Consider the following 23,728-nt stretch of genomic DNA (forward strand, 5'->3'; position numbering starts at 1 on the left):
ATTGGGTGTATCGATTGTTTATTACACGGTAAAGTCGTATCCAAATATTCATGAAGCAATTATTAATCTGACATTGATGCTAGCTACGACACTACTGTATTATGTAGCCTTGCTCAAAAGGCTGAATGGAGGAAGGAAGGTAAAAAGGGGTAAATGATACCCCATTGCTGCTCTTCAATTATCATATAGCATTTAGCCAAATTCCAAATACTACGCAAAAGTTTTGATCATACTCAGATATACATTCTTGTCATCATTTTCCAATGAGGATTTGAATATTAGAAATTATGACAATTGGAAACTCTCAGATAGGTTTGAACTTAAATGGGCCTGAAACATTTCAACAACCACTCACATGCATTTTATTGCTCATCAAATACAATAGTAGATTTTGTTCATTCAGTTACTTGATATTGATGCTTGATGATACATCCGACACATCCCATTAATAAAGAACGCCAGCATATGTTTGCTTAAATCAGAAATAAAACCCCTTATTATATACAGTCCTTAGACCTTGACAGCTGGTCCTGCTGCAATGACATCCTCAGTCGCTTCCGACTGGTATTTCTTAAAGTTCTCAACGAAGAGACTACCAAGTTTGGTGACCTCGGCTTTGAAACTATCATCTCCTTGGCTCCATGCATTTCTTGGGTTCAACAATTCCGATGGAACATTGGTGCAAGTCTTTGGTACTTGAAGGTTGAAGGTATCGTAGTTTTCATACTCAACCTTTGCAAGCTCTCCAGAGTGAATTGCGTCAAGAATAGCACGAGTGTATTTCAATCTAGTTCATATTAGCATATATTATTCTGGAAGATTTTCATTGTACTTACGGGCAACGCTTGCCACCAGTGGTAGCACCAGCTCCAACCCATCCAGTGTTCAACAACCAAGCATTGGCCTTGTGGTGCTCAATCTTCTCAGCCAACATCTTAGCATAACGCATTGGGTGTAAAGCCAAGAAAGGTTGAGCGAAGCAAGATGAGAAGGTAGCCTGTGGCTCTGTGACACCATCTTCGGTACCGGCCATCTTTGAGGTGTAACCGGAGATGAAGTGGAACATGGTTTGAGCGGAGTTGAGCTTTGAAATGGGTGGAAGGACACCACGAGCATCACATGTAAGAAGAATGATGTTGCTTGGGTGGTTTGTCGATAGACAAGGAATCTTGGCGTTAGAAATGTACTCAATTGGGTATGCGCAACGGGTGTTCTCAGTCAAGGTTGAATCGTCATAATCAACAAGACGGGTATCTGGGTCAAAGACAACGTTCTCAAGAACAGAGCCAAATTGGATGGCACCGAAGATATCAGGTTCCTTCTCTGCTGAAAGACCGATACACTTGGCGTAGCACTGCAGATTGTTAGCTTAGTCCGATGTGATACAGAGGCTTAAACACTTACACCACCCTCAATGTTGAAAACACCACGGTCACTCCAGCAGTGCTCATCATCACCAATCAAGGCACGGTTGGGGTCTGCTGAAAGTGTTGTTTTACCCGTACCCGAAAGACCAAAGAAGACAGTAACGTCTCCGTCTTTACCTTCGTTGGCTGAGGAGTGAAGAGTGAGAACGTTGTGCTTGACGGGCATCTCATAGAAGAGAACTGTGAAAACACCCTTCTTCATCTCTCCGGCATACTCAGTACCCAAGATAACCATCTCCTTTGCTGCGAAATTGATAGCAACTGAAGTACCTGAAGTCATTCCCTCGGTATATCTGTTAGCAGGGAAAGATCCTGCGTTGTAAATAGTATAATCTGGGTGGAAATGTTCGAGATCTTTGCGGTCAGGTCTAATGAGCATATTGCGCATGAAAAGAGCGTGATAGGCACGAGCGCATACGACTCGAACCTTGATTCTGTATTTCTCATCCCATCCTGCGAAACCATCGACGACATAAATACGATTTCTCGTATTCAAATAATCAATTGCACGTTCACGGTTGATTCTCCATACCTGTTATTGACGTTAGTTTATTGAATTTTAAATATTGGAATTTTCAAAGATAAAGCTAGCACGCGACATGAAAAGGGGAAATATGACAGCTAAAAACTAATAGCAGCAAGATCGGGACAATATCGGGTTATATGCACCCCGCATTTTCGCTTGGGGATGGAAGGAAAAAGATAAAGCCGAGGATACCCAAAAGCTTATGACGTAGAAATGTGCGGGGAAATCTCTTTGGAAAGATTGTTTGTGTTTGATATGAAGGAAAGGAGAATTGATAAGTTGTAGATATGAAGATGTGCTCGCAATTAATGAGATGAAATTGCCGTTTTCGAAACCCGTAGAGCCAATGTAAATTTTCTCGACTGAAAACGTATTGTATGGATTTCCAAAAATAAATAGAACAACAAGACACAAGAAACAAATGTAAAGAGAGAGAGAGAGAGATTCTTCTTACATCAGGTGTCATTGGTTTGTTGACTGGTCCCCACCAAATCTCATTTTCAGATGATGGTTCTTTGACAATTCTCTTGTCTAAAGGCGAGCGACCCGTCTTGGCTCCAGAGTATGCAGTAAGGGCACCGGTAGATGTGATGGCAGAACCAGTTTCGTAAACAAGAGCATCTTCGTAAAGGGCAGCGACACTTGGATTGGGAACCTAGAAGAGAACAGAAATTAGCAACTGGCAGATTCAAAGAGGGGTAGAATACATACAATAGCTACACGATCATAATCGATATGTGCGTTCTCGTGAAGCTCCTCTTCAAGCTCGGTGTGCTCAACTTGTGGTTGTACACCGCTTGGGTGAAGTGCTATAAAGAAAAATGTTAGCAAATTGAATCTGCATAGAAGCTATAGCGTAGCGTAATGATAGAAACGGGAGTTGAAAGGCTGTGGACGGATTTGCTGAAGTCGAAGGTATATCGACATCCAATTTGACCTGAACATCAGATGCCAGGTCGAATGCAGCAGGTCTGAAGCAGGTCTGAAGCAGTGGGAGTATGGAGAAAAGTATACTGACATGTGCGATTAACACTTGGATTTGTAGAAACCATTTTGAGAGTGGAGAGTGATGAAGAATGATAGTTGTTTGTAGGTTGGTGTTGTGCAAGAAGGTGAGAAGGGCCAACACTGTTTTTATCAGAATATGGAGATGCGGTTCTTTGAATGGGATCGAAAGCCTTCTTATTCAAATTTGAGGTCGACATCGTTCGGGTAGTGTATCTTTGATTATGCCGAGTTTGGATGATGCTGTCGTAGTAGTGGAGTAGTGAAGACGGCGTACAACGAATTACGCTAATTTTATTGGCCGGAATGGGTGATGCCGGAAAGGAAATATTATTGTTTCGGGCGCACCGGAAAACTACGGAATGTAAAGGTTTCAGTGTTGAACACGATAAAGTACGATGCGTAAAACTAGTTGGGACAATAAATAATTGCAGGTGAGGATGGACCCGCATGTCCGAGGCAGAATGATATCAGATTCAAGCGGTGGTTATCAAATTAACGATAATCTGCGGTAGCTATCTGCGGTAGCTAGATACACGAACAAAGCAGGATAGGCCAGGACAGGACAGGGGGGTGAAGCACACAAAACACAGATTTGGGAGGAAGTGATGATAAATAGGTGAATATCGTGCTTTCCATCGAAAAAAGGAGATCTACACCTGCAGTTACGGTAGCATCATAGCATCATAGCATTCATCATAGCATTCATCCGAAGTGGTAGCATTGTACAACAAAACGGTTTTGCTCGACTCGCATTCAGCCGCCGTTGTTCTTGAAACTGGATCGACTATTAGGTAGAATTATAGTTGCATTGCATTTATCAATTCAAATAAGCTTTCTGGGGAGACGAAATGCGAGTAAGTCACCTTCCATTGTAATCAAGCCTTCCCCATTGAGTGGATAGATGATTAGATGCTGGGGAATCCTCAAGTAGGTAGTTATTTGCTCACACGACCATCAATAAGACTTGTTACAACACAACCATTGAAATGCATCTATTCGTAATAAACGCCAGTAGAAATCGACCGTGCCTTCTTACCATTTGGAGCGTAAATAATGTAGTATATCGTCTTCAATGGGTGGCTCGGCTCACCAACCATAAACAAGATGATTGTTATTTCTCATCTGTTACCCCAGTGCCCCCTCTTTGGGCCTCGTGGTGTGGAGCTACATCACCACGGTACCGTACTGGTGGCTAATCTCCCGTCGTGTGAGAATGCGTGGGATATCGATAACGTACTCCCTGTCGTCAAATTTTCCCATTTCCCATTCATAGGGGTAATCCCCACAACTTAGCATTCACATGCTCCGAAGTTCCCCGCAAACTGATTCGGGTAGTCTAACTTTTACGTCTTCTCAGCCCTCTAAGCCCTCAAAGCCCTCAAAGCCCCCCCTTAAACTTCGGATCAACCCTTACACGTGCCTTGGTCGAGAACCAATCTTTGGCTTCGGGTAGCAAATCGGTACCTAATCGTATCTATTTTGAGGGCCCCATTGGTCCGTTGACTAATTTGAGGCTTATTATTCTTCTATTAAGTCTAAGTCTAAGTCTAAGAGTCTATGCGCCCAAAGGATTCATGATGTTTAGCGGGGCATTGAAGTCATGAATAGACGCTTAATTACTTAATTTGGATCAAACGAAAACAGAAATCTGGAGAAAGAACAGGACGAGGACGAGGACGAAAACAGTCGCCGTTCTAAGACAGCCATTTCTATGGGTCTTGTCTTACCGTGTTTGATGGAAAAATTCTTACCCGAGGCATTTCACGTGGCTTTTCCGGTAGCGTCGAGGGATTTTCCTCTGAAGAGTAAACCCTTGCCCTGCTCTAACAACATAGACAACAATGCCATGTCATTAATACGAAAAAGTGGCGGAGCAAATTGCCTTATCAATATCACAAGGCCCCAGATCTTTTCCATCACGAAACCTCCAAAATACCTATCTCTTGCAACAACTGTTGCAATATCTAAAATCACTCAAGCAAGCAGCCGTTTGTAAAAAGAAATGGCTCATGTTGCAATACCGTTACTATCTAGCATCTGATTGGACTCTGTCGTATGAGGGAATTAGTCAGGTTTCCATGCTTCAAGCGATAAACACTCTCTAAGGATTATCGCGAAATCTAGAAGCAAGTGCTTTACAGTTTCGATATGCCGTACAAGTGCGGTTCGGACCTTGGCAGGGTCACAACGTGTGTTCTGGTGTACAGTCTCTTATCAACGACTGATTTTATAGTTGGAGCTGAGAACAAGTTCGTTGATCAGTTGTTTTCTACCTTCTCTATATTGATATCCTTATTTCAAAAATGGGATAAACCGGCGTCACATGCTGAAGATCAAGCCATTGTGCTATCGCCTTCTTATTCTGGCTGCTTCATAGATTGAAGCTTGAGGCTATGGATAAATTCTACATCATATTCTCCGGTGCCAAGATCCACCTTGATGATTAATTACCAATAGGCAATGTCGACATAGAGAACAGTCAAATGGCTGTCTCGCAATCTCGAAAGATGCCAACCCCCGAAGAATTTTTGATTTTGACCCGACGTACATCGACAAGCCGGGCGATTTGCATAATTCTACGAAAATAAGCCGGAAGCATTACCAATTTATTATCCTTTTCGAGCATGTCGTTTTACTCGACATCTGGGACAAAAAGAGCGATCTAGAAGAACCTGAAGATTGGTAACGACTGCTGGGGAATGCTTCTATATCTTAGCAGGGCTGACACCTTGGCGGTCCCAGCGAAAGACGTGTGATCAAAGATTGTGGGTCTACCCCTTGACAAGGAAGCCAAGACAAATTCGCGGGGTGGCTAGTCTCGCTAGTCCACTATTCATATCCCCAGACTGCATACATATCATGTCGTTATAACTTGGAGATTAGTCAAGCCATCGTTCTCGACTGTCCTCTTCATCATCTTGGGTTACTGTTTCAGCTCAAGATAATTTCTTCCCTTGAGTCCTGCTCCTATGACTTGATTCAAAAGATCTGAAAGAATTGCAAGCGACAACATCAACACGAGCTTGAGGTACGGTTGTTAATTTGCAACTCAAACTCGAGTCATCAGACCTCAAATTCCCAGCGCCCAGATTTATCGAATCCTCGTCAGCTTACGAATTGTCATTTGACTTTGATAATTTCAGATGCAATGGGTATAAAACGCTCTGCATCGATGACGGGGTGGTTACCCCTTGGCATTACTAACTTTAATCAGGCATTGCATTTTGAATTCACCGTGTCTGACTGAATACGAGCTTCATTTTCATACCCTCATTATCAAGACTAACTCCATCCCCGCTTTGATTTTGCAAGTCATTGAAGATCACCCTACCGTCAACCTTCTGATCGATACAACGACTTCAACATGACGGTACGTGGTCTAACTTTGCTAAATACCAAACCTTCAAGGACATGCATTTCCACCTATGCGCGAGAGCGAGGCGATGTAGATAATGCCACTACCATCTCACCGCCCCGCCGCCTTACACATATATACAAAAACAACGCGACAACATTAAACCTGACAAGCTGCTGCATCCAGTTGCCTCAATGGTAAAGCGTTGAGCTGCGGCACAAGACCCTCTATGTTGGTAGAAAGGCGCCCGGGCGGCTTTTAAATTCTCTAACGTTAAAGCTTTCACCTTGCGATTGAATTTTTATATTTTTTAATCTTCATCTTTCTGTGAATACAGAACAGAGTCTTTTTGGCCGTTGTTAACGGCTCTGGAGGGTCCCGGCTAGGTCCGGGAGAGTGGATACGTAGTGAATCGTGTCATGGAATAGGTGTGGATAATTAGTAGATGATGTGCGGCCGCGACTTTTTCCTGTAAGTGAATTTGCGACCTCTTTATAGGAGATGGCGGAATGGTCAATGCGATGACACTGGGGAATTACTGATGAATAGGTACGCACCCATTCCAATGTAAATTTATCTACAATGAACACAGCGATCAATGGGAGAGTACATTACCAGGAGAGCAATGATCGATAGGTTCGGTATACGACGAGTGCTAGAAGCTCAAAAGAGGTATTTTCATCGCCAGAGATGGGAAACCATATGGATGTTCATCAAGACAAGAAAAAGAATACATAGGTATAAAGATGAGTGTTTCCATGATGCGACTACTGGTGTACCAATTGTTCATTCGTTCTCTACATTTCATACATACATACATTTAGAAGATATCATCAATCCCAACTGTCACATATATCACATCACATCCGATAATATAAACTTGACTGTGTATATTCGATTTGATTGCGCTAAGTCTTCCGTAATACTCATAAAGCCTTCCCGAGGTCATAGATTACTGCACCGCTTCCGGAATTGCCACGGATGATCTAATATATCTCCTAATATATAATACTCAATTCAAAGGATTGAGATATATATCATTACACTCACGACTCCACCACCTTCATTTCATCCCTTTAGTAGTATGTGGAAACGTTTTTCCCTTTTGATTTTCTAGTATTTGCTTCTGGCGTGAGGGGAAAGAGGAGGGGTGCATGGAATGGAATGAAAGCGAGGGAGGAGGTACACACAAAAGTAGAAATGATACAGAAGAGGTAAGTAGAAGTAGACCAGAACGTCTTGAAGCAATAGAAATAGAGAGATATAGATAGATAACAGAAGGAGATTAACAGTAACAGCGACGAAGAAGCTGCAATGCAGAAAATGTGTATGAGCAAGAGAAATACGAACATGGCTAGAGGTATTGAGGTTGATGGGTACCTATACCTAGGTAGTAGATACGAGATATATGTAGTGGGGATATGGAAATATGTGAGGAAAGGGATGGATGGATGAATAAATCTTGGGTAGCTGGAGGTAATATAAGAAGAAGAAGAAGAAGAAGAAGAAGAAGAAGAAGAAGAAGAGAGGTAAAGTGATATTTTCGAAATAAATAACATAACCAAAAGGAAAGAGGAGAAGAGGGGAGGGGGAGCAAAGAAAGAAATGTGTGAGGGGGTGAGTAGAGTAGTAAACTATTCAAAGTATCGTGTGAATCTACTGCTCTATTTTATTATAGTTGATGTATGTGTATTAATATCCATCACATGAACTCTTCTTTTCCATTTGATGATTTGACATTTACCGTATACCATTTACCATTTACCACGTGTATGTCTATCTCATCACATTGCTATACCATATACTACTCTCTGGACCATCAATACGAAATCGAAGTCAAGCTAACAAGCATCCGAATACAGGATCAGGATGAGAGGGCGAGTCCAGCTCTGGGGAAGAAGAGTAGGTACATGATATCGATATTATGTACACATAGATAAACGAACGGATGAATCAACGAGGAGATAGAAACAATCTGTTAGGAGAGGAATGTAGCAGCACGTCAATGAACCACGGAATGGGTTATTGGTATTTTAATAACAAAGTACGCATACATTATTACTTTTCTAGTTTGAAGGTATGCTTATACATGATGTGATGATATATATGTATATTGGAGGCTATAAACATAATGCGTACTTCATGAAGTATCTAGCTACTAATGGAGGTAATATTGGTGTTGGGGGTAATTCATAAAGTTGTTGGGAGGTTGTTTATAACCCTTCTCAAGGTGTTATTAGTAAACCTTCTCAAGGTGTTGCTTGTGAATATTCTCAAGAAGTTACTAATAAACCTCCTCCAAACACAACCAATAACCCTCCCCAACAAGCCACCCAAAATACCACTGAAACGATCGTCAGCGGAGCTACTAGAACCAATGGTAATGAAATAAACAATAAGTAAAAAGAAAGCCCTTCCAAGGTTATTCTAGTCACAATCAAAGGAGAAGCAAATCAAACATTGATTTTGATTTTGCCTTGAAGGAAGGAAGGAGGTTCTATCAATCAAAATCAAAAGCAGATGCTTTAATGGAAAAGCTTATGCGTACAACAAATGATGCGGATTTGGCCAAGGAGATTGTAGGTGGATGGTTTGGTCGAGCAATGGAAATGGTTGTGCGTGGGGATGGTTGGCAAGATGGTTGGCAAGATGTTGGGGACAGGCTGTTGCTGGATATAGTATCTAAGTATGGAGTGAAAGGTTTATATCACTCTTCTTCGTCATGATGTGAGATCTTTGTTTTTGTTATATTGGGATATGACATCAGCGCCCGCGACATCTGAACATCAATTTCAAAGCCGACCTTCAAATCCCGATCGACTTCTAATAGGGAGATGTCGGGTATGTATAACACCTTTGAAGAATCAAAAGTGGATTGGCATTGATTGGTTCACTTAAAACAAGCACTTAACAACCGCTAAATTCTCACTCTCAACTACCTACTCGCTGTCGGTCCGCCTGCCTACTAGCTAGGTAACCAGTCCAGTGAACATGCTAAAATTTCACCATTCCACCACCTTCACACCCTAATCAGCGATGCCTTACTCTACGCATCTCGAAACCCTCGAAAACATCACGAGAGAAAGAAACTTGAGTAGAGAGGCCCATGTATACCCCGCCCAATCAAAATATTTGCACTTCAATCAAACTCCTAAGCCCTGCATCAATATCCATTGAAAATAAGCATCCATAACCAGACCATATGAACACCCGTGAAAATATGCGTGAAATGCGTATGCCTTTATAAAATATCCATCCATCCATTATCTAGGACTGACCAAACTGTCCGCAAACGATTCAGGTGTACTTTAGATTTCCTCCATTGTACCCGCTGCCTCTTCATTATCATCGTCGTCGTCAAAACTAGCTACCGAGGACATGGTATCGTCATCTGATTCGTCGGCGCCCGCATCGTCTGCTGCGTCTTTACTTGCGTATTTCGTTACATATTCTGTATTTTATCAGTTCCCATCCCATCCACTTGCAAAATCCTTCCCAATAATATCCTTAAATACACACCTTTAACCTTTAAATCATACGCTTTCGAATCCCTCATAAGTAGTGCGGCGGCCTCTCCATTCAGTGGATCCGTCGGATTTGGATATCGAAGTAATTGCGGGAGGAACACTTCAAAGATATTGATCATATCGAACATTGGCGACCAAGTTTGATTTATCACATCGAGACAGACGGAACCGGATCTATGAAGATAGTCTCAGTAAGTAATCTGTTCCACCGTGTTGGTGGTGGGGAAAGGGCCTACAACTCATCGATATTAGGGTGAAAGATGCGGTTTTCGAAACCGATGCTGGGGGATTTGTAGGGATACTGATCTGGGAGTTCGACGTGGATTTTCCAGAGCCCGCCTTCGAATGGTGCTGTGGGGGTAGCGGTTAGTTTATGTGTTTGAGAGGAGGGAATGTCGGAGGAGAGGGGAGAGGAAGTGAACTCACTCTCTGCTGGTCCCTTGAAGCGGACATAGAACTCTTGCCTATTATTGCCATTACATGAGCGGCTGGTTTCAAAGTTCTCCTCAACATATTACATACACTAGATAAAAGGTTAGAATTTCTGCAGACTGTATGGGTATGTTTCCAACTCACTATTGTCATTTACAAGAGTCACCTCATAATCCGACATCAACCTATACTCCTGGTAAGCACTGAAGCATAAATCAATCGGACCAGCCGTGAAAAGGTGTCGCATACATCCTATAATCACACTGTTAGCTAAATTTCCTTAAAAAAACAAGTCCTCAAGCAATAAACACTGACTTCATGACCTATATATCCAAAACCCGACGTTAGTCTCAACTTGTCCAAATAACGACTATGGGATACTACTTACATCAGTCTCAATCCTTCGTCTCGGACTAGACATTTTGACGCTTGAGTTTATGGTATTTTATTCTGGATCAAGCAAGTGTTCGACGTAAGGATTCAGTAATTTGTAGATTTAGAAAAATGGCAAAATGGTAAAATGGTGAAATAATGAGTTTATATGAGGAGAGAATTGATCTTGGAGTTTGTTGTAGTAGCTGCTAGACCGTGGACCGTACAGTCCTTATCTGAGCGATAAAGCGGTAACAATCGGTAGTTGCCGATTCATGCGCCCGCTTTGGTCTCGTGAGATGGTTTAAATGGTAGCTACTAGGTCGGTCCACGGGTAGGTATGTAATCTGTGTAATGATACCGTAATTACAATAACGTGATAATACTTGCTCACGAGGTTTGGGGTTTGTCTTTGTCCGGATATGGATCGTGGATCAAGAAATATGAAGGCCAGGAGGGGTAAACACATCATCATATACTTTTCACCCACCTCAACCTGTATGATTCACAAGAACGCCTCAGTCTGTGATTGAACGATGAAAGACAATTCTCAGGTACACTGCAGCACATTGCATGATCTGAATGCTGCTTTAGATATCCTAGAGTAGGACCATATTGAACGGTATTACACCGGAAAGGAGGGGAACGAAACGCTTTTGATACCAAGGTTGTGATTCCACAGAAGTAAATCATTTTATCCCCATGGTTGTAAGATCTTACCATCTTCGTGCCATACCTACCTATCTATGTATGAATAATAACTCAGGTCCCAAAAGAATCAATAGTACCCCATCTCATGCCACCTGCATCCATCATCACCCTTTTCTTCCGCCCAAACTACCGCCTCGGTTCCCCTTACATAATCTAGCCCCATCCCTCGGCCCAAAGAACCACCCCAAGCGACAAAACGAACCGCAAATAATGAAATAATCTCACTTTGAGCTCCAGTATGGAAACCACAGCGCAATAATCATCACGACCTCAACAAAAAGTTTGTTATGGACCTCCGCTATTCTTACAATGGCTCTCCATCATCCATCTTCAAAGTTTTCTAATCATCAATTTCAATCCGTGAGAATTTCTTTCCATCAATTGCAACCATGTCTTCATCATTTCCCATCATGAAGATGAGCACGCGCACACTATTGAAGCAATATTCACGACCAGCAACTTTTGCTGTTAGACCATTTCTTGCACAATGTCAAACTAGAAAAAGTTCGCATAGTCCCATGGGCTCACCGAGTGCGAGGAAGAAGGTCACCATGACTACATTGAGGTCCATGTATAAGAAAGGGGAACCTATCGCCGTAATGACGGCTCATGATTTCCCAAGTGGTCATGTCGCGGATGTCGCGGGTATGGATATAGTTTTAGTAGGAGATAGTTTGGCTATGGTAGCCTTGGGAATGGAGGATACTAGTGAGGTTATCATGGAAGAGATGTTGATGCATTGTCGTTCTGTATCGCGTGCTGCAAAAGCTGCTTTCACTGTATGTACATTCCCGTATTCCCTCAATTCATGCACCACCTCCTTTACTAACAAACCAAATCATCAGGTTGGAGATCTTCCTATGGGATCATATGAAATATCCCCCGAACAAGCTCTCGAGTCCGCTTTTCGATTTGTGAAGGAAGGTCGAATGCAAGGCATTAAATTAGAAGGAGGTGCAGAAATGGCACCTACTATCAAGAAACTTACGACCGCAGGCATTCCAGTCCTAGGTCATATAGGCCTCACACCCCAACGCCAAAACTCTCTCGGTGGCTTCCGCGTGCAAGGTAAAACTTGTGCCGGTGCACTGAAAGTTCTCGAAGATGCACTCGCCGTCCAAGAAGCCGGCGCTTTCGCAACGGTCGTTGAAGCTGTTCCCCAAGAAGTTGCAAAACTCATAACCGAGAAGCTATCTATCCCTACAATTGGCATTGGCGCAGGAAATGGTTGCTCGGGACAAGTTTTGGTGCAAGTTGACATGACTGGCAATTTCCCACCCGGCCGATTCCTCCCAAAGTTTGTAAAGAAATATGGTGATGTCTGGAGCGAAAGCTTAAAAGCCATTACGGAATACCGCGAAGAAACGAAGTCTCGAGCCTACCCAGCCCCAGAGCATACATATCCGATTCCAGAGAAGGAGCTCGAGGAATTTCGAAGTGCGATTAGCAAAATAGATTGAGGTTTTGTGGATGAATTATCGATGTTGTTGGATCGCAGGCGTATTTGTCCAGCTTCTAGATTCCCAATATTTGCTTAGCTTTTAGATGCCCGATAGCAATATAATTTTTTTGTATACCAACCCAAATCTAGTTTAGAAAGCAATTGAATACCCCATGTTAACTGTTTCGTTTGAATGTTTGAATGACTGACTACCGTGTATCGCATGGTTCGTTCAATCATCCAAATGCCGGCGTCATCGAATAGGTGACAATAAGCTGGTCCTTCGAATCCTTAAAACACTATTCCAAAAATTAGCATTGATCCAACCCAAACCCTCATCCCACACTCCCCATAATCAATCCCATAGACCACTCACCCTATGCAAATTCCCCACGACCTCATCCAACGCCGGCGCAAAACAGCTATTCACATACAAAAAAACACTTTCCCTCTCTCCCCCTCCCCCCGCATTCCGATCCAACTTCAACACCCTCCTCAAATACGCCACCACCGTCTCAAACCTCTGCGTCGAACTAATCCTCGACACCGGTCTCTGCAACGCGGGCGCCGACCCAATCGGCTGGAACCGCACCGTGATTTTCGGAGTGGGGAATACAAATGCAGAGTCGAGCGCGGTGCTGGAGTCGCGCGGGAGATTGGTGAGCAGGAGGGAGGAGGTCATGGTGAGGGGGAGAGTGGGGGAGGAGGGAGGGAGATCCGGGATGCCTGAGGAGTGGGTGCGTGGGTGTGTAGGGAGGGAGGCGGTGGGGGTTGTGGGGGTGGGCGTGCGGGAGGGGAGGGGAGAGGTGTCGGGGTTGGGAGAGCTCATTGTTTCGTGGTGTGGCTTGGGTTTGTGTGTGTGAGTTGGTTGTGTTTTGTTTGGTGGCTGGAAATTCGATTGTGAATGGCTGCAGAAATTGTCGGTTTGATCTCGATGTAGCAAATTACGACGGAATGTTGTGCAATGTGAGGATGAGTCTGGTAGACGAGATTGTACGATGATGGGAATGATTCAGACGAGGCTGAGGCCGATGAATATGATGCGGACTTTCGATGCGGAGTTGCGGCCGACTGTGTGGAGAGTGGGGCAAGGATTTCATGTGAACCCTTATTTTAAGTTTCGGCAACTACTTTTAAGCTCACCGGGAGATCACTAGGAGTTCACTGGGGATACTCGATTTACCAGGAATAATAATTTTTCCCTCGTGCTACTAGTAGTATTTATGAATTAAAATGGGCTCATTGGAAAGAAATGCATGGTAAAGCTCCATAGGTAAAGTACTCAGCATCTATTCGGACGTTATCAATCTCGATTGATTTGTGGGTATATGCATTTATACTTTTTTGCTCGGAGTGGTATACATCATTATAATACAATTCATTTATCCCCCTTCGTTTAACCGCGTAAAGCTTCGATATCTACAACCTCCTTTACGGCCTCGGTAGTTAGTACTAGAGGTGAATCCTCCTGTATACAAACGCTATCCTCAATTCTGATACCCATGCCCCTAAAATGAGCTGGCCAGCGCTCATCGTTTGGTACATAAATTCCCGGCTCGATCGTAATACAATGTCCTTCCCTGAGAAGATTACTTCGAGAGTATCCTGGAGTGTCGTGAACATCAAGTCCAATATAATGGCCGACGTGATGTGGAAACAAGGTATCGATAGCATTTCCAGACATATCGAATCCTAGTTGTTTCAATTGATCTGTGAGACCATTTCTGGTAACTGCATGGATTTTATCCAAAGTCATGTTTGAACTCTCCCTGCATAGCGCAACACTACTTCGTTGTACCCTTAAAAGTGCTTCGTAGAGATCTTTCTGGGCATCTGTGAATTTGCCATTGATGGGCCATGTCCGAGTAATATCCGTAATATATCCACCATATTGTCCACCGGCGTCTACCAGGACAAGCTCGCCATCTCGTAGTACATCGTTGTTGGAAACGTAATGTATGCTCTGGGCATTTCTTCCACCTCCAATGACTGGCACATAAGCATTCTTCTCACAACCTCCGATTTTGAAATCAAAGTCAAGAAATGCGCCAAGATGTTTCTCTTCAGTCCATCGTTTCCGCATAGCATTTGTAAAAGATCTGCCGGAGATTCTACCTGCTTTCCGCATATTTTCGATTTCGGCGTCACTTTTGATCGCCCTTAATTCATTTATCAACGGCCCAATTGATTTCGATTTTTTTGCTTTAGCATCGCGGAATAGTTGCATAAGCTCCTTTTGTTTCATTACACCTTGGATCGAGTCCAGAGTACCCCCAAGGAAAGATTCTTTGACATCCATATATATTTCACTAGCTCCCTCAATAAGTGGCCTTAGATGTGAAGCTGCCTGGTTGACATCTCCAGACTATGTCAATATTAGCATTGTTATTGTTTGCGAAGTGTTGTAGAAATTGGTGTCTTACTTCATCCGCATTAAAAACATCCAAGGCTGCTTGTTCCCCAGATCTAGCACCATCCCAAAGTTCTGCCTGCGGGTCTTTAGGTCTAACAAATAGGTGAAATATAAATTCTGAAGACTCCAATCTCTGTATTACTGCAATTGCCTCCGGTTCATTAAATCCAGTAAGATAGAAGAAATTTGATTGCTGGTGAAATTCATGAAATACGGCGCCCGACCTATATTTGATATCTGCCCCTCTTAAGATGGCGATTGAATTTGGAGGAAGTTTTGCAGCGAAATCTGCTCGTCGATCCGCATATTCTTGCGCCGAGATACCTGGAGTGACTGATCACTTTGTTTAGTTTTGTTGTAATTATACCATTGAAGTCTTCTCCATACCTTCTCCAGCATTAAGTAAATGCGGATGGGTTTCATGAACCGGTTGACCAAATTGAAGTTCTGAAGCTGATATGGAAGCATACGTCCTTCGTGGTTGATGTGTTGTGTGACATTTTGTTGCTGCAGACGATACTTGAGCTTGACATCGAGGTCTTGAAGATGGTATTGATGAAGATGATATTCCTCTCCTCCTACTGGTTCCTTCCAATTGCTGGAACAGTGCTCTTGTTCTTCTACCACACTTCATGATAGAGATTAGCAATTGACCGCTGACGGGATTGAGGTTCTCGAGTCTTTCCTTGTACTGTGTAAGTATACAAGAGGAAGATGATATATATTATTTTCTGCGACTCAACCTTAGTATTTCGTTATGTCATGTTCTACCATCGAGCACTAATGAACGTTTATTAAGGTTCCTCTTACCAAGGTAGATACTAGAGACTAGGTAGTTTATACATACCCGACCTAGTAGTCATAGACTCATAGTACCGTCCTATATCATGAACATTATCAAGCATAAATTAGAAAGGTTTAATTGGTTTAAAGGGTTCGAGATTAGCTCTAAATTACTCGAGTATTGACCTAGACGGGTAGTATTTTAGCATTTGATTAGGATACTATTAGTATCTCCCTAGTAAATAGCATCTAATTAGTATTTACCAGGTATTATCCATAATCCATCCTGACAAACCGGGGAAGGTAATTTAAATTGGTTGCTGTGTTGCTGAGTGAATATAATCGATGAATCCACTTCGCGCTTTTTTAAGCCTTTTGTTGTCTCCCATAACATCCAAACCTGGTAGTCCTCTGTAGTCATCATCACATCCAAAAAATTAAGGAACCTTACCCTACCCATAAACCATAACCATAACATCGACCATACAAAAGATTGACACTTCACTTCACACCACCACCCAAAAAAATAAACATCCACTCCAGCATTATCCCAACCCACATTCATTGAATTGTGTGGTGTTCACGACTCTTTGGTGTTAATTCATTCCAATGCTGCTCACTTCCCCAGACTCTTGAATTATATTTACTAATGTCTACATAAAAATAAGAGCTTCAAGGAAGTGGTGATAAACCGTGTCAAAAGTCGCGTGCTAGAACCACCCCACTCCACTCCTTCACAGGAATTTCTCTGTCCTACACAGAGACTATTGATATATTTTCATATGGCAACAGTATCACTATCTCCATTACCTGTCACATTAACAACCAATATGTCGACCAGGAGGCAGCCTCTCTCCACCATCTCCAATGTCGCCAACTCCCCATATCGAGCGGTAGCTTCCACCACAACTAAACAAAAACGATCATACGCCAACATACAACGCGAAGATGCATACGGACAACCACCCCCGGCGAAAAAGCAGATGCTGGATGCACATCACCAAACCTTAAGAACACCTCCACGTCAAAGTATTAGCCAAGTATCGGGTGAAGGAAGGATTTTTACTCGGAGATCAACTCAGCCATCCAATTTTGAACGAAAGTGTGTCGCAGCTAGAGGTGATAGAGGTGCTCAACAACAGCAGATTACAAAGGCGGATAAGGTACCCGAGGAGAATTTGGAATCGATACGCCAATGGCAAAAGCATTATAGGAAGAGTTTTCCCAAATTCGTCTTCTACTTTGAGAGTATACCAGAGGATGTCCGACTTAAATATACTAAACAAGTTCTCGCCCTAGGTGCAGTAAGTAATGTCTCTGTGTAAGTAATTGGGTATCGCAGATTGTATTGACATCTTCTCAGCGCGACGAAAAGTTCTTCTCGAATGAGGTCACTCATGTCGTCACCACTCGATCAATTCCACCGGAGACCCCATTTACTTCTTCAACTACCACTGAGTTACATTCGCAACACGGCACTATTAACCCCTCTTTGCTAGACAGATCATCCGAGACTGCAGATTCAAGGGAATCTCGATCGAAGTTTACATTTGAAGCTCCAGGTGGTAGAAGACTTAACACACAAGGACATGATGGAGACACACGACGACAACAAGTCCGTAGCTCGGATGTACTATACAAGGCGCGAGAGTTGGGGATGAAGATATGGGCATTGGAAAAGCTGCAACGAATGATGACAACAATGTTTGACACAGATACTGGTTACCAAACAGCACATAGTCACAACACAAGGAGTCATTCCGTTCAGGGTGGGACGATAAGCAGAGGAGGCCGAGAAGCTGACCTATCCCAATTATTGAGGAATGAACGAATTTATGGACCATCCGATCGAGACCTTAGCGTCGCTACAAAAGAAATGACTATATTCAGAGGGCCTTATATCTACATTCACGATATCGATGAAAAGCAAAAGCCAATTATGGTTCGAGAATATAACAAAGTTGCCCGCAAAGAAGAGGGAGATTGGCCTCAATTCCGTAGTGTTGCAAATGGCAAGTGTCCATTTGTGGAGGAAGTAGAGTACAGTCGCCGTGAGGTGGAGAAAGAAAAGGAATTGATCCGTATCCAAAGGCAAAAGGAAAAGGAGAGGGCTGCAGTTCCAAGGACAAGGGCTGCTGCTGCGGTAGAAGCAGCTAAAATGCAACCACCAAAGGCAATCAGCAAACGAGCACTATCCCAACTTGATGATGGAGCAAATAGAAGCGTTACTGTTTCGACAAATCAAGCTAATCCATTTGATACTGATAGAAGTAATCGTGCAGAACTTGAGTCTTCTTCTCGAGGACAAAACGCGTTCGTCAGTCGTGCTGGCGTTGGTAGATTGTTTGGAGGTGAGCCTGTTGCATCGGGAGTTCAGCCATCGAACATTACTTCTGCTATTCGCTCTCAAATGATTTCTTCAACTGCAGCTCAACCAGGACTCAAAGCTGGAACAAGTAAAGAGATACATGGGTTGCAGAGAAAGGTTCTTGAGAAGACGAATGGTGGAACCGGATCCCATCGTTTGACTGACATCACTGCTGCTGTGAGAGAAGATACAGCCACTCGCCCAGCGAAGCGTGAGGCACAAAAGAAACTTGGTGTAATTGAAGAGGATGATGTTCCTACAGAAAAAGAAGAAGCGGCAAGAAAGATGGAAGCTTCTCGCAAAGCAAAAGCTGTTCAGCAAAGAAAGCTTGAGAAGCGTGATCCAAAGCCCGGATACTGTGAAAATTGCGCTGATAAATTTGAAGACTTTGATGAGGTAAATTCTTTTTCATCTGGTGATTTATACTATACTAATTATTATATAGCATGTTGTCTCACGCAAACATCGTAAATTCGCGGAGAAGCTCGAGAATTGGAAAGAACTCGACGCCTTATTAAATCAACTGGTTCGACCTCTTTTATGATCCATGTATCATTCGCTTCGCAAACGTACTTTCAACCAGTCATATGAATTCATATTTGAAATTCCACAACAGCTTGCCCAATACAAACTAATAATATAACGGCGTTCATTCATCGGGGCATACATATGAAAAACCAAAAAGGGGTTGTCACAGCAGAAACATTACAATCACAGCTTATGTTCCAAACTTTGTCCTTTGCTCCTTACATACCACAATACCCAACCATTCACGGTTACATTTTTCCCGAGAGGACTAGATGAAGGGATGGGTAATGTTGTTTGCTTTTGGGGCCATGTTACTTGTCATTGTTTGGTTTGAGTTTAGATTTAGCATTTACATAGGGGTTGGCGTTTTTCTCTTTTTTTTACATTTGTGCTGATTCTTTTTCTTTCTCGTTGGGGAATGGGGCGTTATTGGTTTTAAGGCGTGCTGCCGCTTTCGCTGAAGTTGAGGCTTGTTGATGGGCATGGCATGGCTGGCGAGCATCTTGTTCATGCACTTCATAGCGGAATGTCGTCTGTTTGTGTCTTATGGTGTATATGAGGAGGAGTAAGAGGTTTGAGATGAGGAAGTAAGAGAGTAAGAATGTTAGAAGAGGAGTTGATGGCTATAAGTACATAGCATGAGATGGAATTTGATGATGTGTTCAGAAATCACTTTACTTGGGGGAAGGGGGGAAGGGGATTGATCTTTCAATGTACATATATGTATGTGTATGTCGGTCAATGAATGACTACATCAATGAATAAAGAATGAAAGATGATGAGAATCAAAATAAAAATGAAAATGAGTTTATAATCATTATATGATAATGTAACGGGGTTGGGTTCTCGCTTAATCTAGATCTTTAGAATTGAGATGAAGTCGAATGAAGTGAATATATAACGTGGTTTATCAGCATATGGGCCATATCATCATATGGGCCACCTCAAAATACATACAAAATTCGTCTGTGTGTAACCGTGCACCTTCTTTATTTATAAATATAATCTCTCAAAAATTTAATATATGATATTTGATTATAAAAGTATTAAAGATTTCTAATTAGTTTTTCGAAAATTCAAATTAATATAAGAGTTATTATTAAATAGTTTTTTTGTAACGAAAATCGTGACAATTCTGACTTTTTCCAAAATCTAATAAGAATATTCATTAAAAAGATTTATTTATAGAAAGCTAATTTCTTATTATTATTTAATGATCTTTTTTTCCCTCAAAATAATGATTAGTTATTTTATAAAGAATATGAAAAAAGCCCTAATTTTGGTGTATTTTTCAAATGGCCCACATGATGATATGGCCCACATGCTGATAAACCACGTTATATGTAAATATAAATAATATGATATTCTTGACATATCTCTTCACCTATCTTTCTTCATCTTTCTTTCTTCTTTCTAGCTAAGTATTTTCTCTACCTATTCTTTTTTTATAGGTTCTTTTTTGTAACTTCTCTCTTCTCAACTTCCCCTCTCAACTTCCCCTCTCAACCGAATTATATATATCACATCACCATAACCATAACCATAACCATAACCACAAGCCCCTCTCCTCCCCTTTCCCTCTCCATTTTCCCCCCTCTCCATTTTCCTCCCCACCCTTCCCCCCTCCTACAAATACCCCATTCCTACAAACTACATCTACATCTACATCTACATCTACATCTACATCTACATCTACATCTACATCTACATCTCATAACATAACATAACATAAAATCACTAGAGATAATTCATTCTTGCCTATCTATCTATTGTTCTGATATGCTTCATTTATATAACTCTACTATATCAGATCAGATTAGTGAGGTGTCTAGTCCTCAGTCTTCCTTCCTTCCCTCATGAATGTAATACAATACAATACATATTATTATATCACATCGCATCGCATCGCATCATATCATATCACATCACTTCACCTAATCAAGTAAAAGAAAAGAAACTTTTATCTTCTTATCCGACTCCATATAAACATCTATATATATGGGACCATGTAGATTTCGTTAATCATTGTATATCAACGCAGCAAGCACTTGAATCGATGCATGCATGTATATCTTTTTACTTCATCCATTCAATCCACCCATCCCATTCAACCCCGAACCACCCCACCCCATTCCATTCCATTCCATTCCCCTTATATTCCCACCCTCTACCCTCTCAAATAAACTCATAGATCCACAATCTCATTACATGATTCTAATGTAAATGTATTTAAGCAGCAGTGTCAACTTCTTCTTGAGTAATCAACTTTGTGATTTTACCAATGGCGATAGTTTGACCCTATTTGATATATATGTTAGTTTCCAATTTTCATTTCTCCTTTTCATCTCGCTAAAGCTAATGCCCCGAATAAGGATTCAAAACATACCTGATCTCTAAGAGTGAATCTACCCAATTGAGGATAATCTTCAAATTTCTCCACACAAACACTTCCGGCTCCACCAATAACCTCCATTCTAGCTATAATGGAATCACCCTTCTTTGCATGGGTTGGAGGAACTTTACTCTTTCTATTAGTACCCTTTTGCAGTTTATGCAATAACGCGGCGAAAGTGACCTCTTCAATAGCCGAATGGACGTGCATAACGCAATTGAAGCCAGCAGATAGAATACTCTTTAAATCCAAAACTCTAATTTGAGCTTCGAAAGTAGTAACGCAATGAACGAGACGTTTTGGCGAGCAAAGAACGAAACCGGGTAGAATATCTTCTTCTTCGATACCACGTAGACGAAGACGAACTTGGTCACCACATTGACCTGCGGGAATTTCCTCTTCAGTCTCTCCATATGTCACCATAACTTCGACCTTTTCTTTGTTAGGCATCATGACAAGGTTCATTCCCTTCTTTACGACTCCAGATTCGATCTTACCCTCGACGAGGGTACCCATATCTCTGTATTTTCCATTAATTGGCATCATGAATGGTGCGTTGACTTTACGTTCAAGTTGAGTCATGTTGTCGAGGAATTCGAGGAGAGATGGTCCATCGTACCATGGGGCAACACCCTTAGGAATTCTGTCCTTGATACCCATGGTTACCTGTGCTGCAATTGGCATGAAGAAAACGTCGGTCTTAAGGTTGTAGCCAGTTCCTTTCAAGAATTGAGAAAGTTTGGTTGTGCACTCCTTATATCTATCTTGGGACCATTCGACAGTTGGGTCATCCATCTTGTTAATGACAACAATAAGTTTGTTGACACCTTGAGTTTTTGCTAACATGGCATGCTCACGGGTTTGTCCTCCCTTTTCGAATCCAGTTTCGTATTCTCCCTTACGAGCGGAGATGACTAAAATTCCAACATCTGCTTGGGAAGCACCACCAATCATACTTGGTACGTAGGTTTTATGTCCAGGAGCATCCAAAATACTGTATCTCCGTTTTTCAGTCTCAAAATGTGCACGTCCAACTTCGACAGTCTTTCCTTTGGATCTCTCTTCTTTGGTCAAATCAAGAGCCCACGACAAATACCATGTCTCACGACCCATTTCCTTAGCCTCTCTCTTGTTCTTTTCCATGGTTCTCTCGTCAACCATTCCGGTAGCGTAAAGAATAGAACCGCCAAGTGTCGATTTTCCAGCATCAACGTGTCCAATGAAAATGATGTTAACATGCTCCTTGCCGTAAATTTCCTTTAGGGTTTCCTCATCGACATCAGCTGCTTGCTCTTGCTCTACAGCATCTGCGGCACGAGCAGCTGCCTTTGCAGCGCCAGAAGTTCGGGAAGGTGATGAACGACCGGATGATGGTGTAGGAGAGGTCTTTCCACTGGCGGATGCAGGAGTCTTTTCAACTTTCTCGATAGCTTTTGCTGCAGTAACCTTAGCACCGGCTTCTGCGGATGCGGATGGCGTTTCCTTCTTTGGCTCTTCCTTCTTCGCAGGAGCTGGAGTACCAATAGAAAGGACCTTTGCCTTTGGCTTTGGCGCATCGCCTCCAATGCTTAAAACCTTTGGTGCATCTCCTCCAATGCTCAAAACTTTTGGTGCCCCATCCTTTACCGCTACAGGTTTGTTTAGATCTGCCGAACCATCAGCCGGTCTTTTTGCAATAGTTGGTGTTTGCCGAGGAGGTTGTGATGATTGAGCTGCTGCTTGTGGTTGTTGAGCATATCCGGGATATTGTTGTCCTGTAAATTATTGTAGTCAGCATTTTGGACACTACCAATGTTCGCACACTGTGATTAAAATTGGAGGGGCCTCGAGTCCATTCCGTGTTTCTACACTTTTCATAATGGTGCTGAAAATAACCATAATTCCGAAATCCGTAGATAACTCACCGTATCCTGCATTATATCCACCTTGTTGATATCCTCCAGCATTGTAGCCTCCTTGTTGATATTGATTGTTGTACCCTTGTTGACCATATTGAGGATATCCACCATAACCTTGATTTTGATATTGAGCGAAATTCTGTTGTTGTCCATATTGATCATAAGCTCCTCCATATTGTTGATATTGTTGACCGGGTTGGAATGATTGTGCACCAGGCTGAAAGGAATTTGCGCCCGGTTGAAATGATCTAGCTTGTGGATTGGCATTCAAATTCATTCGTTGAGTTTGTTGTGAAAGATTATTATCTTCCTGAGCGGCTGGATCATCTTCCCATGAGTTGAGGTCCGACATATTTAGTGAGATTCGCGGATTTGTCTTGACGTGTAAGGAAAGATGTGTGGGTTTTGAAAGAGGAATTGGAAAGGGCCAAAAAAACTAAAGGAATGGGGAAGAGAAGTGGCAGGTATTGGTGGGGCTAAAATAGGAATAATGAATCGTTTATCGTTTATCGTTTATCGTCTATGGAGGGGTTTTGGAATATTTTTG

General features: G+C 42.3%; 7 protein-coding genes across 7 annotated transcripts; 2 read left to right on the forward strand and 5 right to left on the reverse strand.

Moving 5' to 3' along the window:
• Positions 1-510: 510 nt before the first annotated feature.
• EAF02_001203 (uncharacterized protein) lies at positions 511-3,158 on the reverse strand (the record flags this gene model as incomplete). The annotated part of the gene is made up of 6 exons (XM_038897251.1): positions 511-787; positions 837-1,354; positions 1,405-1,959; positions 2,408-2,608; positions 2,665-2,762; positions 2,972-3,158. 6 exons carry the CDS (start codon positions 3,156-3,158, stop codon positions 511-513), a joined length of 1,836 nt encoding a protein of 611 aa, XP_038764110.1.
• Positions 3,159-9,624: 6,466 nt separating this feature from the next.
• EAF02_001204 (uncharacterized protein) lies at positions 9,625-10,696 on the reverse strand (the record flags this gene model as incomplete). Its single annotated transcript, XM_038897252.1, has 6 exons — positions 9,625-9,767; positions 9,836-10,017; positions 10,083-10,194; positions 10,270-10,307; positions 10,366-10,394; positions 10,664-10,696. The coding sequence occupies 6 exons, from the start codon at positions 10,694-10,696 to the stop codon at positions 9,625-9,627; spliced, it is 537 nt and encodes a 178-aa protein (XP_038764111.1).
• Positions 10,697-11,747: 1,051 nt separating this feature from the next.
• On the forward strand, positions 11,748-12,818 carry EAF02_001205 (uncharacterized protein; the record flags this gene model as incomplete). Its single annotated transcript, XM_038897253.1, has 2 exons — positions 11,748-12,137; positions 12,204-12,818. The coding sequence occupies 2 exons, from the start codon at positions 11,748-11,750 to the stop codon at positions 12,816-12,818; spliced, it is 1,005 nt and encodes a 334-aa protein (XP_038764112.1).
• A 217-nt stretch (positions 12,819-13,035) lies between these two features.
• Positions 13,036-13,628, reverse strand: EAF02_001206 (uncharacterized protein; the record flags this gene model as incomplete). Its single annotated transcript, XM_038897254.1, has 2 exons — positions 13,036-13,098; positions 13,176-13,628. 2 exons carry the CDS (start codon positions 13,626-13,628, stop codon positions 13,036-13,038), a joined length of 516 nt encoding a protein of 171 aa, XP_038764113.1.
• Positions 13,629-14,195: 567 nt separating this feature from the next.
• EAF02_001207 (uncharacterized protein) lies at positions 14,196-15,846 on the reverse strand (the record flags this gene model as incomplete). The annotated part of the gene is made up of 3 exons (XM_038897255.1): positions 14,196-15,164; positions 15,223-15,545; positions 15,600-15,846. 3 exons carry the CDS (start codon positions 15,844-15,846, stop codon positions 14,196-14,198), a joined length of 1,539 nt encoding a protein of 512 aa, XP_038764114.1.
• A 979-nt stretch (positions 15,847-16,825) lies between these two features.
• EAF02_001208 (uncharacterized protein) lies at positions 16,826-18,907 on the forward strand (the record flags this gene model as incomplete). Its single annotated transcript, XM_038897256.1, has 3 exons — positions 16,826-17,299; positions 17,359-18,759; positions 18,809-18,907. The coding sequence occupies 3 exons, from the start codon at positions 16,826-16,828 to the stop codon at positions 18,905-18,907; spliced, it is 1,974 nt and encodes a 657-aa protein (XP_038764115.1).
• A 2,213-nt stretch (positions 18,908-21,120) lies between these two features.
• EAF02_001209 (uncharacterized protein) lies at positions 21,121-23,533 on the reverse strand (the record flags this gene model as incomplete). The annotated part of the gene is made up of 3 exons (XM_038897257.1): positions 21,121-21,189; positions 21,278-23,037; positions 23,188-23,533. The coding sequence occupies 3 exons, from the start codon at positions 23,531-23,533 to the stop codon at positions 21,121-21,123; spliced, it is 2,175 nt and encodes a 724-aa protein (XP_038764116.1).
• Positions 23,534-23,728: the final 195 nt, after the last annotated feature.

This window comes from Botrytis sinoallii (genome assembly GCF_014898435.1).
Source record: "Botrytis sinoallii strain Bc 23 chromosome Unknown BSIN_001, whole genome shotgun sequence".
In the NCBI taxonomy this organism is placed as follows: domain Eukaryota; kingdom Fungi; phylum Ascomycota; class Leotiomycetes; order Helotiales; family Sclerotiniaceae; genus Botrytis; species Botrytis sinoallii.